Source organism: Poromitra crassiceps, assembly GCF_964638095.1.
Source record: "Poromitra crassiceps genome assembly, chromosome: 15".
Classification (NCBI taxonomy): Eukaryota; Metazoa; Chordata; class Actinopteri; order Beryciformes; family Melamphaidae; genus Poromitra; species Poromitra crassiceps.
The window spans coordinates 38,009,701-38,028,319 of record NC_139634.1 but is presented as its reverse complement, the minus strand read 5'-3'; the positions used below and the strand labels follow the sequence as shown (position 1 = coordinate 38,028,319).

Here is an 18,619-nt window from a genome sequence, read left to right as displayed (position 1 = left end):
CCAGGCTATCTAAGAATGGCAATATGACGCAGCAAAAAGGTTGCGTCTACAAAGTGCTATTTTCTTATAGCCTACTACAGTTATAACTTCTATGAAATTGCAAATAAACGCAAATGGAAAAGAGGAAAGAGCTACCTGACACAGGTTGTTTAACAGACAATGGAGAAGCTTTATGAACTGGAAAGAGTGGTCAAATTGATTTTTTTTTTTAATTATTACTGCTATAGAAAGTTTAAATCACATTAGCCTTTATTTAGACAATCAATAGTTTAATGTACTCGCATACATTTTCATTTTCATTGTTTCAGTTACATATAGTTATTAATACTAGTAATAGGCATAGATACACACCCACATAAACACACCATTCTGGATAGCCTCTATAGCCTACATCTTCAGCTCATCTCTGCCCCACTCTGTCAGCACTGTGTGTACAGGGTCATGATAGCAGATAGACTTGAGTCTAGTGTGGGCTGCCTTCAGAAGCCTCTACTGTATATATGCATTGGACAATCGATGTACAAGATTGCTCCTCTTTGCAAAGCTATATGTAAATACATTATTCATTTAGGACGACTTCCAGACTCTTGGCTCCTGCTTTGATCTCAAGTGGGTCATTATTCACCTTTCTGGCTGTTAAATAAAAAGGAAAGAAAAAGATTTTTGGAACTCTAAAGAACAGGTCGCCAGAGAGAGAGAGAGAGAGAGAGAGAGAGAGCGAGAGAGAGGTTGAGTGAGATCCTGTGCGACAGCAGACAGGGGTGTCCTTGTACAATACCAGACACTTCACTCTTGACTCTTGTCACAATAAGAAACCCATGGCACTGCCTGACTCCATCTCTCTCTCTCTCTCTGTTTGCCTAGATGCCCCTCCCTCTTTCTCTCACTCTCGCTGAGCTCAGAGCAAACGTGACACACAATGATTTCTGATTTGAGACGCATCTGCGTGATGAACGATGGCGTAGGACTGTTTGGCCGTGGCCACACTGATGCGTCAGAAAAGTGACAGAATTATAAAACAGATTTATTATTATTATTTATTACTAGGTTAGGTTATCTTTATTTATCCCCATGGGGAAATTCATCCTCTGCATTTGACCCATCCTCTACTAGGAACCTTCCTAGAACTAGGAGCGGTGGGCAGCCGCAGTGCAGCGCCCAGGGACCAACTCCAGTTCTCTTGCCAGTGCCTTGGTCAGGGGCACTGACAGGAGTATTAACCCTAACAAACATGTATTTTGGTGGTGGGAGGAAACCGGAGCACCCGGAGAAAACCCACACGAACACGGGGAGAACATGTAAACTCCACACAGAAAGGACCTGGGACGGACCAGGGTTCGAACCCGGGACGTTCTTGCTGTGAGGCAATAGTGCTAACCACTGATCCACCGTGGCCTCCTTATGTCCATTACATTGTTTTTGAGATGACCGGGGGAAGCGCAGCACGCATCAGCACTCTCTGTCTGTAGTGGGGAGGACGTGGGCTCAGAGCTGGAACATAGCTGTTAGTCATAGCTGTTAGCTGTGAGCTACATTTGCTGACTAAGTGTTCGCCAGGCTCAAAGCACCGCCCGGAATAACTTTTAACCAGTTTGAGTCACGCTCTTTCCATAAAGCCTACCATCTTTGATATGTGTTGGCTAGTTGTTGATATTAGAACAATAGTGTGGCTTCTAAATGACCGTTTTGGAGATGTGGGGAGACTGTCATGGCGAGTGACGACACTGTTTCTGATATTTCCACTCTCTGTGACAAATCCATCCATCAAGTCCATCCAGAAAACGTTCAGGACCTCTTGAACTTCCTGTCCATCAAAACGTATGTAAATTAGCTGGAGACGTACGCGTCATCAGTGCTCCACGAACAGCAGTGTTGGGCAAGTTACTTTCAAAATGTAATATACTACATATTACTAGTTACATTCATTGTAAAGTAATAAGTTACTTTACAATATTACCGTCTGTGTAGTAGAGTAACTCATTACTTATGGTAAATGGTAAATGGCCTGCATTTATATAGCGCTTTTATCCAAAGCGCTTTACAATCAGTAGGTAGTCTACATTCACCCATTCATACACCGATGGCGGCAGGCTGCCACGCAGGGTGCCTACACACCATCGGGAGCAATTTGGGGTTCAGTATCTTGCCCAAGGACACTTCGACATGCAGACTGGAGGAGGCGGGAATCGTACCACCGACCTCTTTGATCCAAAGCGATTAGTGGACAACCCGCTCTACCTCCTGAGCTACAGCCGCCCCCACTACTTATAACACTACTTTTGCATTACTTAAACCAAAATGACTGCAGTAGCAGAATGACATCGCCGCCCCAGATCCATCCCGAAAAATAATTTAAACTGTCTTCAAGTCAGTGTAAACCGTTCAAAATTCTAAATGTTATTTCCTTTGTTATTGTCATCTATAGTGGTTATTTGCATAAAAACACAGGAAATGATTGTATCTTTATTTACTAAATATGTGATTTGATAAAAAAAAAAAAGTATCTCAATTTGTAAATTGTTACCTGACAGAGTAACTGGTATAATATTACTGAAATCATATTGTAATGAGTTATATTACTCAGTTACTGCCTAAAGTAATATATTACATGTAATATGTTACTTTTGTAATGTGTTACCCGCAACACTGACGAACAGACGGACAGCTGTCTTTGAAAATGAATGGAAGTGAACAGGGAAATGCACGGAGACAGACAGACACCACAGATCAGTGTGGCCACAGCCTTTATCTGTGTTGTGTGTCAAGTTGTGGTACCGTACACACTACTGAAATAGGCTACTAGGGATGTTCATTTTGAAAATTTTCCAAAATCGATAATCGGTGAAAATTAACGATCAATTATCGATCATCGATTTTATTAATACTTAGAAATTTTTCAATTTTTTCAATTTTTTTTTTTTTTACAAAATGAATGCCTATGGCAGAAAATACGAAAGACAACGTGTTCTCCTCAATGAACTCTTTATTTCAATGTGTCTCCTCTCCAACACTGCTGTCCCCGGCGCATGCCGGTGTGAATTTCCCATGTTTAAAACAGTTTTGTTGGCACAAAGGCCCGTGCCCAGCAAGAAAACTAGAGACTATATGAAGCTCCACCTCACGTTAGTCGGCTGTGCAATGGAGTGGGGCGAGGAGGAACGAATTCCACCCAAACCTAGTCCAAAAAAAAAAAAAAAAAAATTTTTTTTTTTTTAATAATTAAAAAATCGATCCAAATGCCACAGGATCGATTCCAATCCTTAACGATCGATTATCGATTTTCGATAATTGATGAACATCCCTATAGGCTACAGAAAAAACAATGGATATTTTACAATTTCATCACCAATCTGCTGCCAGTCAGCGAAGTCTCCATCATGGAGGAACACTGTAGAACTGCGTGTGAGAGTTAATAAAGTGTAAATGTGTCTCAAGCAGCTAGAAACAGCTGAGTCAGCTTGTTGTGGTGTGGCTGAAGATCCATTCAGTAACGTTCTCAGTCACAGTGAAAAGTGTGACCAGGTGGATTTGTTTACAAATGTAGGTTACTGTGACACGGTCAACTGTCTTGTCTTTATAAAGTCCAGTGGTTCTCAACCTTCTTCTTTTTTTTTATTTTTTTATTTTACACACACTACACACACTTTAATACTACCGAAGATGATTAGGGTCACTTGCAATTTGTTATTATTATTAGTGACCGGGTCAGCGAAGCGGACACACAGACAGTTGCACAGACACACAGACTTGCCAGACATACTGACAAACAGACGCTCCTGGAATTATAGTATAGACAACACTGGCGAATTCAGTGATGATGACATTATCCCTGATGACATCTTCACTGCCTGATGACATAATGCCTTATGACAACATCACTGGTGACGTCATCACTGATGACATGACATCGTCACTGACTGATGACATCATTGATGACATCATCCCTGATGACACATCATAGAATTTATAATAGCCTCACCGAGGAAGGATGACATCACTGATGACATCATCAGATATACTAAAGATACACAGACACACTGACACACAGACACTTGCACAGACACACAGAGACTTGCCAGACATACTGACAAACAGGCGCTCCTGGAATTATAGTATAGACACTGGCGAATTCAGTGATGACATCATCCCTGATGACATCCTCTCTGATGACAACATCACTGGTAACATCATCCCTGATGACATCGATTCATCACAGAACTTATAATAGCATCACCCTGATGACATAATGCCTTATGTTGTCATAAGGGGGGTCCTTGCGTTCTCCTGCTTTATCACACACGGTTGTAAACCACAGCTCCTCACTACTGTGCATCTAGGTAGGCATGCAGCAAGGGGGAGGGGCCGCGTAAGCTGCACTCTGCAAGTAACCTGGTCATGTTGTTTTGGGAAAACAGCTGATACCGTGGAGAAGGTATGACGACAAATCTTAGTGGTTTTGATACAGTGACTTTTTCAAACCGTCATCATCAATGTTGAACCCGATGCTGAGGGTCATCATCAATGTTGAGCTCGATGCTGACACAGTCATCATCAATGTTGAACCTGATGCTGACACGGTCATCAATGTTGAAAGACCGCAAAACTGCAAAAACTGTAAAACTAATAAACCCTACTCCCACATTTTTTCTTCAAACGACACCAAACTAGAGATGTTAACAGTTAACCAAAAGTCGGTTAACTGCCGTTAAGAACGTAACCGGTTAAAATTAATTAACTGCAATTAACCGTTTTGCCGACTTCAATCTCTCCAGAGCTTTCACTGCGTTATACCTCCAGTCCATCCAGTCAATCCCCTCCCCTCCCGTTTCAGAAAACTCCCGACAGCATGACCCACCCTATTCTGCCTTTGATTGGCTTACTAACCTAAACTAACCAATCATCACGATGTAGGCCCATACATAACGGTAGTGGCCTGCTGTGCAGTGAGTAAACCTCCCTCCCTCCCGACGCCTTATGCCCTAGTGACAGACGCTAGAGCCAGATGGCGTTAGCCTCCTCGCTAGTGGCCGCCTCCCATGCCGAAGGTTCTGAGTTTGATTCCCAGTGTGGACTGTCACACCCAACAGCTTACACTTGCATATGGCTGTAATATGCTTGTATATGACTGCTACGTTAATATAGCTACATGTACAGTATCTGTATGCATCCCACTGAGAAGCCCCACTGTAGCAGTGGGAGTCTTGCTCAACAGCCCATTGAAAGCAGTTCTTATGATGTTGGGTGAGCACAGTGACCAACAGTGTCGCTTACTGGGTAGCTCCATTGTTTGGCTGTTGAAATTGTGCAAATGTAAAAAGTAGGTCATGGCTGAAAAAGAGCAGTTGGGAAAAACCATCCTCTGGGAAAGTCGAGGTTTTAAAAATTAGGCAACATATTTCATCATCTCCCTGTTCTCCTTGCAGGTGGCCCTGGTGGAAAAAATAGACAAATCGAGGCAGAGGAATTCTGGAGGCATCATAATGTCGCCATGTGGGCTCCGTTCTCCCAGCGGGACGGATGAGTCAGAGCGCCGGCGAGCTCTGTTCCACCAGTCAGGCTTTAAACACGCATGAGTCCACCTGAAGTCTGAGGCGGTGGGAGGTCCACCAGCCAGGCTTTAAACAGGTGAGTCCACCTGAAGCCTGAGGCGGTGGGAGGTCCACCAGCCAGGCTTTAAACAGGTGAGTCCACCTGAAGCCTGAGGCGGTGGGAGGTCCACCAACCAGGCTTTAAACAGGTGAGTCCACCTGAAGCCTGAGGCGGTGGGAGGTCCACCAACCAGGCTTTAAACAGGCGAGTCCACCTGAAGCCTGAGGCGGTGGGAGGTCCACCAACCAGGCTTTAAACAGGCGAGTCCACCTGAAGCCTGAGGCGGTGGGAGGTCCACCAGCCAGGCTTTAAACAGGTGAGTCCACCTGAAGCCTGAGGCGGTGGGAGGTCCACCAGCCAGGCTTTAAACAGGTGAGTCCACCTGAAGCCTGAGGCGGTGGGAGGTCCATCAACCAGGCTTTAAACAGGTGAGTCCACCTGAAGCCTGAGGCAGTGGGAGGTCCACCAACCAGGCTTTAAACAGGTGAGTCCACCTGAAGCCTGAGGCGGTGGGAGGTCCAGCAGCCAGGCTTTAAACAGGTGAGTCCACCTGAAGCCTGAGGCGGTGGGAGGTCCACCAACCAGGCTTTAAACAGGTGAGTCCACCTGAAGCCTGAGGCGGTGGGAGGTCCACCAGCCAGGCTTTAAACAGGTGAGTCCACCTGAAGCCTGAGGCGGTGGGAGGTCCATCAACCAGGCTTTAAACAGGTGAGTCCACCTGAAGCCTGAGGCGGTGGGAGGTTCATCAACCAGGCTTTAAACAGGTGAGTCCACCTGAAGCCTGAGGCGGTGGGAGGTCCATCAACCAGGCTTTAAACAGGTGAGTCCACCTGAAGCCTGAGGCGGTGGGAGGTCCATCAACCAGGCTTTAAACAGGTGAGTCCACCTGAAGCCTGAGGCGGTGGGAGGTTCATCAACCAGGCTTTAAACAGGTGAGTCCACATGAAGCCTGAGGCGGTGGGAGGTCCATCAACCAGGCTTTAAACAGGTGAGTCCACCTGAAGCCTGAGGCGGTGGGAGGTCCACCAACCAGGCTTTAAACAGGTGAGTCCACCTGAAGCCTGAGCCGGTGGGAGGTCCATCAACCAGGCTTTAAACACGCGTGAGTCCACCTGAAGCCTGAGGCGGTGGGAGGTCCATCAACCAGGCTTTAAACACGCATGAGTCCACCTGAAGCCTGAGGCGGTGGGAGGTCCATCAACCAGGCTTTAAACACGCATGAGTCCACCTGAAGCCTGAGGCGGTGGGAGGTCCACCAACCAGGCTTTAAACACGCATGAGTCCACCTGAAGCCTGAGGCGGTGGGAGGTCCACCAACCAGGCTTTAAACAGGTGAGTCCACCTGAAGCCTGAGGCGGTGGGAGGTTCATCAACCAGGCTTTAAACAGGTGAGTCCACCTGAAGCCTGAGGCGGTGGGAGGTCCATCAACCAGGCTTTAAACAGGTGAGTCCACCTGAAGCCTGAGGCGGTGGGAGGTCCATCAACCAGGCTTTAAACAGGTGAGTCCACCTGAAGCCTGAGGCGGTGGGAGGTTCATCAACCAGGCTTTAAACAGGTGAGTCCACATGAAGCCTGAGGCGGTGGGAGGTCCATCAACCAGGCTTTAAACAGGTGAGTCCACCTGAAGCCTGAGGCGGTGGGAGGTCCATCAACCAGGCTTTAAACACGCGTGAGTCCACCTGAAGCCTGAGGCAGTGGGAGGTCCATCAACCAGGCTTTAAACACGCATGTGTCCACCTGAAGCCTGAGGCGGTGGGAGGTCCATCAACCAGGCTTTAAACACGCATGAGTCCACCTGAAGCCTGAGGCGGTGGGAGGTCCATCAACCAGGCTTTAAACACGCATGAGTCCACCTGAAGCCTGAGGCGGTGGGAGGTCCACCAACCAGGCTTTAAACAGGTGAGTCCACCTGAAGCCTGAGGCGGTGGGAGGTCCACCAACCAGGCTTTAAACAGGTGAGTCCACCTGAAGCGGTGGGAGGTTCATCAACCAGGCTTTAAACAGGTGAGTCCACCTGAAGCCTGAGGCGGTGGGAGGTCCATCAACCAGGCTTTAAACAGGTGAGTCCACCTGAAGCCTGAGGCGGTGGGAGGTCCATCAACCAGGCTTTAAACAGGTGAGTCCACCTGAAGCCTGAGGCGGTGGGAGGTTCATCAACCAGGCTTTAAACAGGTGAGTCCACATGAAGCCTGAGGCGGTGGGAGGTCCATCAACCAGGCTTTAAACAGGTGAGTCCACCTGAAGCCTGAGGCGGTGGGAGGTCCATCAACCAGGCTTTAAACACGCGTGAGTCCACCTGAAGCCTGAGGCGGTGGGAGGTCCATCAACCAGGCTTTAAACACGCATGAGTCCACCTGAAGCCTGAGGCGGTGGGAGGTCCATCAACCAGGCTTTAAACACGCATGAGTCCACCTGAAGCCTGAGGCGGTGGGAGGTCCACCAGCCAGGCTTTAAACAGGTGAGTCCACCTGAAGCCTGAGGCGGTGGGAGGTCCATTAACCAGGCTTTAAACAGGTGAGTCCACCTGAAGCCTGAGGCGGTGGGAGGTCCACCAACCAGGCTTTAAACAGGTGAGTCCACCTGAAGCCTGAGGCGGTGGGAGGTCCACCAGCCAGGCTTTAAACAGGTGAGTCCACCTGAAGCCTGAGGCGGTGGGAGGTCCACCAACCAGGCTTTAAACAGGTGAGTCCACCTGAAGCCTGAGGCGGTGGGAGGTCCATCAACCAGGCTTTAAACAGGTGAGTCCACCTGAAGCCTGAGGCGGTGGGAGGTTCATCAACCAGGCTTTAAACAGGTGAGTCCACCTGAAGCCTGAGGCGGTGGGAGGTCCATCAACCAGGCTTTAAACAGGTGAGTCCACCTGAAGCCTGAGGCGGTGGGAGGTCCATCAACCAGGCTTTAAACAGGTGAGTCCACCTGAAGCCTGAGGCGGTGGGAGGTTCATCAACCAGGCTTTAAACAGGTGAGTCCACATGAAGCCTGAGGCGGTGGGAGGTCCATCAACCAGGCTTTAAACAGGTGAGTCCACCTGAAGCCTGAGGCGGTGGGAGGTCCACCAACCAGGCTTTAAACAGGTGAGTCCACCTGAAGCCTGAGGCGGTGGGAGGTCCATCAACCAGGCTTTAAACACGCGTGAGTCCACCTGAAGCCTGAGGCGGTGGGAGGTCCATCAACCAGGCTTTAAACACGCATGAGTCCACCTGAAGCCTGAGGCGGTGGGAGGTCCATCAACCAGGCTTTAAACACCCATGAGTCCACCTGAAGCCTGAGGCGGTGGGAGGTCCACCAACCAGGCTTTAAACAGGTGAGTCCACCTGAAGCCTGAGGCGGTGGGAGGTCCACCAACCAGGCTTTAAACAGGTGAGTCCACCTGAAGCCTGAGGCGGTGGGAGGTCCACCAAGCAGGCTTTAAACAGGTGAGTCCACCTGAAGCCTGAGGCGGTGGGAGGGAACCAGGCTGACATGCAAATGAAGAGGGCTGAAATACCTGCCGTGTTTGAGTAAGTAACGCTCAGATTTGACTTTATGTTATATGCCAACATGACCAGGCTTCAGCGACATGAAACAGACCTGGAGTTACCACAGAAATACAAAATGGTGTCAACTTCATTTCGAAATCAGGACATTCCAGAAGTTTATGTGGAGGATCCTCAGTGGAAATTTGTGACTAAATGCTAAATGGACTGCATTTATAGCGTTTTTATCCAAAGCGCTTTACAAGAATACCTACACACACACACACACACACACATACACCGATATCAGCAAGCTACAACGCAGGGTGCTGGCACAACCATCGCAAGCTTTGGGGTTTGATATCTTGCCCAAGGACACTTCGACATGTGAACTGGAGGAGCCTGGGATCGAACCACTGACTATCCAATTAGTGGACAACCCACTCTTGAGCCATAGCTGCCCCAACAACTACTACTATTACTGAACTAACAAAAAAATTAAAATAAAAAGTCTAATGGTGGATCACCACCAAAATCTAATCAACTGATATTTGATCATATTTGATCAAAGCAACGTGGAAGCACTCACTCACAATGTGTACTAGTTTGAAGCGGTTAAGACGACATGATTGTAGAGTCTTCTGTAGACTTTTGTCTCCAGAAGTTCCTGATCAGAAACAAAAGCTGAACGGTATTTTCTGTAGTATTTACCGTCTAAATGTTGAGTGAACATTTACAAGCAGTATCTACCGCCTTTCCCACGTGACAGGAAACGCAGCGGCACATTTCAATGACACCTTCTGACACACGTCGGCCGTGTCCGAGGGTTAACCCGTGGGAGGGACTCACTTCCTGTCGGTGTGGTCGAGGCCGCTGAGCCTGACGCCTTTGATCTGCTCGTTGCGCTGGCCGCAGGTGTTGCCATAGCTGTCATATCCGAAGACGAGGCGAGCGGCGCCCCCGGTGGCGATGGTGAACCCACAGATGCTGCCCTGAAACAGAACACACAAGCTGCCGTTAGCGTCCAGGGAGGGAAATGAGCGGCGGGACATTCAGCTACTCTACCAGTGACTTTGGCAGGAAAACGTCATCATAGAGAAGACACCGTTCACTGGTGGAATGGACAGATTGTCTCGGGTGTTGTAGGGCAGGGGTTCCCAAATGTGCCCTTGCCAAGGCCCCCACAAATAGCGATTAGCCCCCCTATTGCAAGATGTCTTCAAAAGCCCATTGACAGTACTATAGCAAATGTCAAAAATCACATCCATACAACTTCCGAATAGATTTCCTTACTTTTATGAATGTAATAGCCTAATAATTACTGTGCATTTGTATCTCAAATCTTTTCTCAATTATTCATATTCATATTTTCTTCATTTCTTCATATTCAATATTTCTGTTTTCCATAATAAACATTGTTCCAATCCAGACTATTAGGGGCAAATGACAATGAATATGATGGCATTTTGTCTGGTAGGCAACTACTGTAGAAAGATGAGCATGGCAAATAAGATTTTTTGTGGAAGGAAAGGATTCAATTATGTGTTAATACTGTACTACTAGGGGTGTCACGATACACTCAGTTCACGATACGATACGTATCACGATACTGGGTTCACGATAACGATACGATACGATACGATTTTAACAATATTTTTTTAAACTTGAATAATGACAATATATGACTGGAAAAGTAGTATTTTATTTGAAATGCACAAATAAAAAACATGCTGTTGTGGGAAATTGTTATTACAATAACAACTAGAAAAAACATGAGATTGGAGATAAGTCTTATCTTGAAATAGAATGAGTTACACCGTCACTTAGATTTACTTTGAACTAAAAGGTTTCTCAGCAGTATAAATTCTCATTATGCATCTTCAGTTTTTCTTCAAACTCAAACAACAAGACTTTTCTTAGTCTATTTTTTTATGCATCTTCAGTTTTTCCTGTCAAGTAAACAGTTTTGCCAGAAACTCAATTGAATGGTTTCTCTCCTGTATAACTTCTCATGTGTCTCTTCAGAGACTTGTTCAACTGAACTACTTTCCACACATTGAACTTCAACAAACAAAGACGTTTCTTTGTCTACTTTTGAAGAAAAAAAAAAAAAAAAAAAAATTTTTTTTTTTCACGATATGAGATTTCATCTCAACGATACATATCGTGACGTTTTACTATCGCGAAATTTCGTGGGACGATATATTGTGACACCCCTATGTACTACAGTACATATCATTTGTATTTATATAAAAGGGAGCAAGTGGACCGTTTACATTTTTGTCCCACTGATGATGTCACAATATCGATGACATCATTGACCAAAATCATCTTATGACATCACTGAGGATGTCATAGGCACTGATGTCATAGGCATTGTGACATCATCAGTGATGTCATCATAGGTATTGTGACATCATCAATGACAGTGATGTCATCAGTGAGTGATGCGGAGTTGGGCAATTGTGCGCTGGCCAATAGAGCTGTGTGCGGCGAAAGAGTGAGCAGACAGCGGGAGTGTAGGACAGCAGATGGGACGGCAGATGGAACTGGATATGGGATGGATCACTATGGTGACAGGAAAATGTCATTCATCATTATTTTAAGGGATTGATTCTTTTGTCTATTTCTTCAGATTTCCACCACCTTTTCTCCACAATTGTACTTGGCCCAATTCCCCCTGCTGTCCCTGCCGTTGCTCCTCCCCCTCTGCGGATCTGGGGAGAGATGTAGACTAGCACATGCTTCCTCCGATACATGTGCAGTCACCAGCCGCTTCTTTTCACCTGACAGCGTTTCACCGGCAGGATGTAGCGCGTGGGATGATCATGCTATTTTCCCAAGTCCCCAATTCTCAGACGGGTTTGTGTGCAACGTCATCACATAGATGCGCACGCATCACCGGGTTAGAAAGCCGCTCCACAGTCGTTTGAGTTGACTGCCGCCTCGCCTGGAAAGCAGACGAGAGCAGCCGAGCACAGTCAGGCGAGGCGTCAACAAGTCGAACACCCCCGACGGCACACTCTCTGCTGCTTTTCTTCTTCTACAGTTTTGTTTAACAGCGGTTTGTAAACAAATTACAACATTCATAAGCGCCACCCACACTCACTGCTCAAATGACCCAGCCCTTCAGATTACTTATTTTTATTGTTAATGTAGGCATTACAGGTGGTATTTATGTAAAATGTAGAGTGACAGCTTGGAATAGATATAAAATTGTTTCTACACTTAAAAAAAAAAGTTCATAAAAAAGTTTCTACACTGTGTTGAACCAATGGGCGCTCAGCTCGATGCGTTTCTCATCATCCTCTGTCAGCCGCAGTCGGGCGCAGTTGGTGGAGAGCAACTGCGGCTCCTCGCTCCAAATCTGCGCCCGCCTCGCTCTCACGAGAGTCCCGTGGCTCACGCAGTCGAGCAGGCGGAGCAAGTCGGACAACTTTCTAACCATCATGCAACGGGGCAAGCAAGGCGCTGGTCGAATCTGCGCACAACTTGCTCATCTCAAACGAGCAGAGATCACGTCAGACGGACCGAGACAGACATGCCAAGGAGGAGTCTACAATTGCTTTTACCCCTGTGATGCGCGTGCACCCACCCACTAATATTTGTATACAAGAAACCCATCTATTCTCCCCCCCAAAAAGAGGAGGCACTGGTGCAGTGACCAGGACATATACACCTAATCCGGCTTCCCACCGTCAGGCACGGCCAATTGTGCCTGAATGGACGCCCGACCAAGCCGGGGATAACACAGGACTCAAACCTGCGACCCTGGCGTTGGTAGGCAGGGAATCTACCACTGCACTATGCGGACGGCAACAGGTTGAATTTGTCAGCTGTTGCATTCTGCTGATAAAGCCCCAGTTTGCTCTATTCTTATTTATACTCCATTTTTATGTTTATATTCTATTTTCTCTGCTGTATTGTGTTACTATTTGCTGCTGCTATGACACAATTTATTTCCTCTGGTATCATTACAGTTTCATCTTACCTAGTTTTGTCAACGTTTCAAAATGTCTTTCAAAATGTGCGTATGAGAGTGTGTGTGTGGGCCGCGCACGTGTGTGTGTGTGTGTATGTGTGTGTGTGTGTGTGTGTGTGTGTGTGTGTGTGTGTGTGTGTGTGTGTGTGTGAAATCTCAGATCCTTGCTCATCTATCTTTCATCTTTCCCTTTGCGGTGTTTTTAACCGGCTGTTTCGCCGGCTCACAGACGCGGGCTCGCAGACGCAGGCTCACAGACGCAGATGCGGGCTCACAGATGCGGGCTCACAGACGCAGGCTCACAGACGCAGACGCGGGCTCACAGATGCGGGCTCACAGACGCAGGCTCACAGACGCAGACGCGGGCTCACAGACGCAGGCTCACAGATGCAGACGCGGGCTCGCAGACGCGGGCTTACAGACGCAAGCTCGCAGGCGCGGGCTCGCAGACATGGGCTCGCAGATGCGGGCTCGCAGACGCGGGCTCGCAGACGCGGGCTCGCAGACGCGGGCTCGCAGACGCGGGCTCGCAGACACTGGCTCACAGACGCAAGTTCGCAGGCGCGGGCTCGCAGACGCGGGCTCACAGACGCGGGGTTACAGACGCAAGCTCGCAGGCGCGGGCTCGCAGACGCAGGCTCACAGACGCAGGCTCACAGACGCAGATGCGGGCTCACAGACGCAGATGCGGGCTCACAGACGTGGGCTCACAGACGCGGGCTCACAGACGCGGGTTCGCAGATGCGGGCTCACAGACGCAGATGCGGGCTCACAGACGCAGGCTCACAGACGCAGATGCGGGCTCGCAGACGTGGGCTCACAGATGCGGGCTCACAGACGCGGGCTCGCAGACGCAGACTCACCGACGCAGGCTCGCAGACACAAGCAGTTGAGCAATAGTGCACCGTGGAACAGCCGCAGAATCACAGCGCCGGTATAGTAGTGAGATGTGACAAGGAAAAATACAATCAAGCACCATAAGGTCACTATGAACTTGTCATGTCCCTATAAGAATATTATAGGAAGATTACAGTGATACATAGTAGTCTCTCAACGCCAGACCCATGAGAGTTCTTACGCTGATACACTACATTACTGCATGCTGCAGAGCTCTCTCTGTGTCTGGGACACTTTCCCTCAGAGGGCTGGTTATGGGAGAGAACCGTTCACTTGACCAGTGATATGCCAGTGGTGGCTTCAGTCCTGCCCAATCAGTAATGACTTTGCGATCAGACAACACGGGAGGCGCAGCCCATTTTTCGAACCGCTCTCTCATCGGTGCTACGACCTGTCACTCATTCAGTTTCAACGCGCCTTCAAAACCAGCAGTGGCTGTTAACTGGCACAGACTCACTTATGTAGTATGCGGAGCGCAGCGATTCAACGTAATATTTGAATCTGGGGAGAGACTACAGTGATACCAGCAAGCTAAAATTAAAAATACATACAATACCATAAGGTCACTAAAAACTCACTATTGATTAATTGTAAATTAATATTATACAATAGTCATACTGTAAGAGATGAACGGGTACCACAAAGTAGCTACCATAAGGTCATGATATCAACACACCATGTCCCTCACATGAATATTAGAGTGACACCATAGAAAACAATACTAACCAAAACAGCATTAGATCACTGAGATCACAACGTCACTATTGGAATATTATATGAACTCACTATTGTGCAGTGAAAATAACATTACCATAAGACCACATTAAACACTGTTCCAATTGGAATATTAGCCTAGGAGAATTATAGATGAAACATTTTATAATACCATAAAACAAACACCCACTATAAAAACAACTGTCTCTAAGTCATGCCATGGAAATACCATAAAACATCATAATGTCACTTTAACTCACGTTTAGACTGTTCAGGCAATAGAACACACAACAGTGATGCATAAACACACTATGCCAGCCACTATAGGAATATTAGTGATACCCTAGCATAGAAGACATTATAGCATAAAACACCATAAGATCACGATAAGCACTGTTCATATTGGAATATTATAATAATGTTATAGATCAAATAAAGTGCCCTATGGTCAAGATAATACATCATTGGAATAATATAGGAACATTACAGATGAAAACTACACTACAATAAAGTACCATAAGATGAAAGGGGGATGCCATTCAATTAGGGGTGATTCCATGAAATACCTTTAAAGCATGATCATGTCACTTTAACTCTCTAATAAGACCCTGTATAATTATTAGTGAAATAAATACCATACCATCAAACACATCACCATGTAGGACTATTATCATGATATCCAGATTCAGAAGATGACAAATGTACAATTCCAAGATCACTGTAAACTAGGGGTGTCACGATACACTCGGTTCACGATACGATACGATACACAATATTGGGTTCACGATAACGATATGATACGATATTTTAACATTTTTTTGCGATCGATTTGTAAGTTGAGGGGGCATCATCCTCCACGCTAATTTGAGTAATTTCACCATTTTCATCCTCCGTTGTCTGTAACATCCCTCGTCTGTTCAAACAAAGCAATGAAAAGGAGAGTGAACATGCAATCAGATGCAGATCAGTGCCACCATGTTCAGCTTATTTTTCTCATGTGCAATATGCATCTCAACGATACATATTGTCACGTTTTGATATCGCGATATATTGTGGGACGATATTGTGACATCCCTACTGTAAACACACCATCACCACAAAGGAATAAGACAGTGTCAGTGACGAAAGATGCCACAGAGCAGCACACCAGACCCCGGGCACATACATTATGGACATTATATGGGTATTATAGGAATATTAGGGGTTTGCTTTACCATGTTGATGCAGAAGACATTATAGCGACATTATATGGGTCATATATGGGCTATTAGAAGAGTTTTCTTTACCATGCCCACGCAGAAGACGGTGAAGAGCAGGAACCAGGGCAGGTCGGTGCAGCTCCGGTCCTCCAGCGGTCTCCATTCTCTCTTTGTCCTCTGGAAGGAGATAGAAGCACCGTGACACACACACACACACATCATACCCAGCCAGGAGGAGGCACACGAACCGGGCCGGGCCGAGCTTCCCCTCCATCTCCATCTTCCCCGGTCCGGTTCGGTTCTATTTCAAATGCACATGTATGCATTTTGCTGGTTTTCTCTTTCGCTTTGCAGAACGCGCACCGGGCGGTTTGTTTACCGGCCGGGAGGAGCGCTCGGCGCTGGGTGATTTCTAGCCGAGCTGCAGCCTGCAGGCTGCCCGGGCCGGTGGCACCGGAGCCTCCTACTACGGCCGCAACAACAAAGACATTACACGACATCTCTCCGTGCGCGCAGTGAGCACACACACGGTCCAAACCCAGGCCCGGTGCACCGGGCAGCAGCGGCTCTCCCCCCCCCCCACATGCCTGTCCCTTTCCCCGGTATGAGCGCTAATTGGATTAGGTGCTGCTCGCTCAATCCCAGCTCGGCCCTCTCTCTCTGCTTTCATTCTATTGTTTTTGTGCGTGCCTGCGCGTCCCTGACAGCAACAGCGATAGAACAAAGCGGCGCAAAAGACGCACCGACGCTTTGCTCAAGGGCAAGGGCAAGCCTACCTCAGCGCTACCGCAGCATCCCATTGCAGGCGGGCTGATCTGCCGAGCACAACAACAGCACAGAGAGCCCGACGCGACGCGACGCGCGGGGAGGTGACGGCTGCAGCCTGCAACTGCGCAGCGGCCGCGCGCGTCCACTTTGGGTGCTGCTGCTGTGATGGGTGAACTGGTCCGACTGGTCTCTGAACTGGTCCCACTGGTGAAGCCCATCCACAGCGCCTGCCCAGCCAGCCAGCCACCGCGCTCAGTCCGTTCAGGGATTTAATACGGTAGTTTAGGATTTGTCGCACCAAACACTTCCTGGTGGGTTGATCAGGTGCTACAGCCCCGAAAAGTGATGTGGCAGCCATTCATCTCATTGCGCATGCGCAATTGGTACCCAGGCAGATAACGGAGCAGGGGAAGATGGGAGGAAGAGGAGGACCCCCCCCCCCCCTAAATCTTTATTCTGGTGGGTTTATTTGGGTTTGGTGAGGTGTGGCAGTCCAATTAGATTCTATAAATATCAAGTGAAAACACCAGAAATAATGATATTAGTCTATAATAATAGTCCTATGATACATGATAAAGAAACAATAAAAATATGCTACCATAAAGTATGGTAAAGGTCACTATTGAGTATCATATACCGTACACTATAAACATACCATATAATGATATAACTATAACAAACAATGCAAACATGCCATCATATACACTAACATCACTGTACTATTAAGTACCAACATACAAACACTGCTGACTGTAGTACAGTTTACTCAGTAGAACAGAAAGTGCCTAATGTAACGCTCATGTTATTACAGCGCTAATATGCATGGTATAATAGAAATATAGGCTGTATAAACTACTACAGGATTGACAGTCATCTGACAGCTGACTGCAAAATGTAAACTGCAGTTGACTCAGATCCCCTAATCCAGCATAACTACATATTCACTTCACACACACACACACACACACACACACACACACACACACACACACACACACACACACACGCCTTAGCTTATTATGAAGACAAATCCCATTTTATTCTGTTCTATGGCTGTCAAAAACAACAGTATTCCCACAGTGTTTTACAACACAATGTCAAAGTAATGCAGAGAAATGATAAGGCGACTCATTTTGACAATGTAAATTTAGTACAATATTGTAAAAAATACAAAACAACTCCTGTCACTAATGAGCGGCCGGGTTTCACACACACACACACACACACACACACACACACACACACACACACACACACACACACACACACACACACACACACACACACACACACACACACACACACACAACTGTAACTCATGACCGTTAGGGCATATAGACAAGAAAAACTGTGAAGGCTGCTATGCACTTAACCAAGACACACTGTAAAACTATAGTACAGTTAGTGATATAGGACATTAGAAAGATTAGAAAAAGTAGCAGGCTACAGTAATATATAAACTCGCTATTGAACACCGAGCCCCTATAAACTCTATAGGAATATCTGACTAGCCTATAAGCTCACTTTTGAGCACCACAAACACAATAGTCTCGAGGAATATTGGGAATGTTATCGTGCCTACATTTGTGCCACAAACCTTATATTCACAGCTAACACACACACCAATGAGTATGACACCAGACATGGTGTTCTTTATGGGACGCTTCACATTACCGTTACCTAAAACCAATGCTTTAAAGAAGACCGCACGGGGCTATGTCAAACTGGAACAAGACCACTACATTTAAACCAGATTACTAAAATCAGTTTAAAAAAATAAATTAAGAACAGCAACATCCAAAAAGAAATCAGTTAGCTAAATATGAAGGTTGATTATATGGTGATAACGTATGCTTCACTGTGCAGTAGTAGTATTGGGCAGTTAGGCCTACCTAGCTTATTAATTATATAATTTGATTTAACCATTTTACTGTTGAGGTGACATTATGAGTATGAAAGTTACTTATTTTATCTTATTTGTATTTCATTTTGATTGATATAGCCTAGTGCAGTG

The 18,619-nt window shown here is 46.8% G+C and overlaps 1 protein-coding gene across 1 annotated transcript in view; it reads right to left on the bottom strand.

Annotated features, from left to right (window-relative positions):
* The window catches only part of slc44a1b (solute carrier family 44 member 1b), a gene marked incomplete at both ends in the record, with an annotated part of 50,497 nt that extends 33,860 nt beyond the window's left edge, over nt 1-16,637 (bottom strand). The window contains 3 exons of the mRNA XM_083651334.1: nt 9,895-10,037; nt 15,925-16,014; nt 16,614-16,637. Coding sequence (XP_083507460.1) covers nt 9,895-10,037; nt 15,925-16,014; nt 16,614-16,637 — 257 coding nt within the window. The remainder of the gene's footprint in view (nt 1-9,894; nt 10,038-15,924; nt 16,015-16,613) is intronic.
* Nucleotides 16,638-18,619: the final 1,982 nt, after the last annotated feature.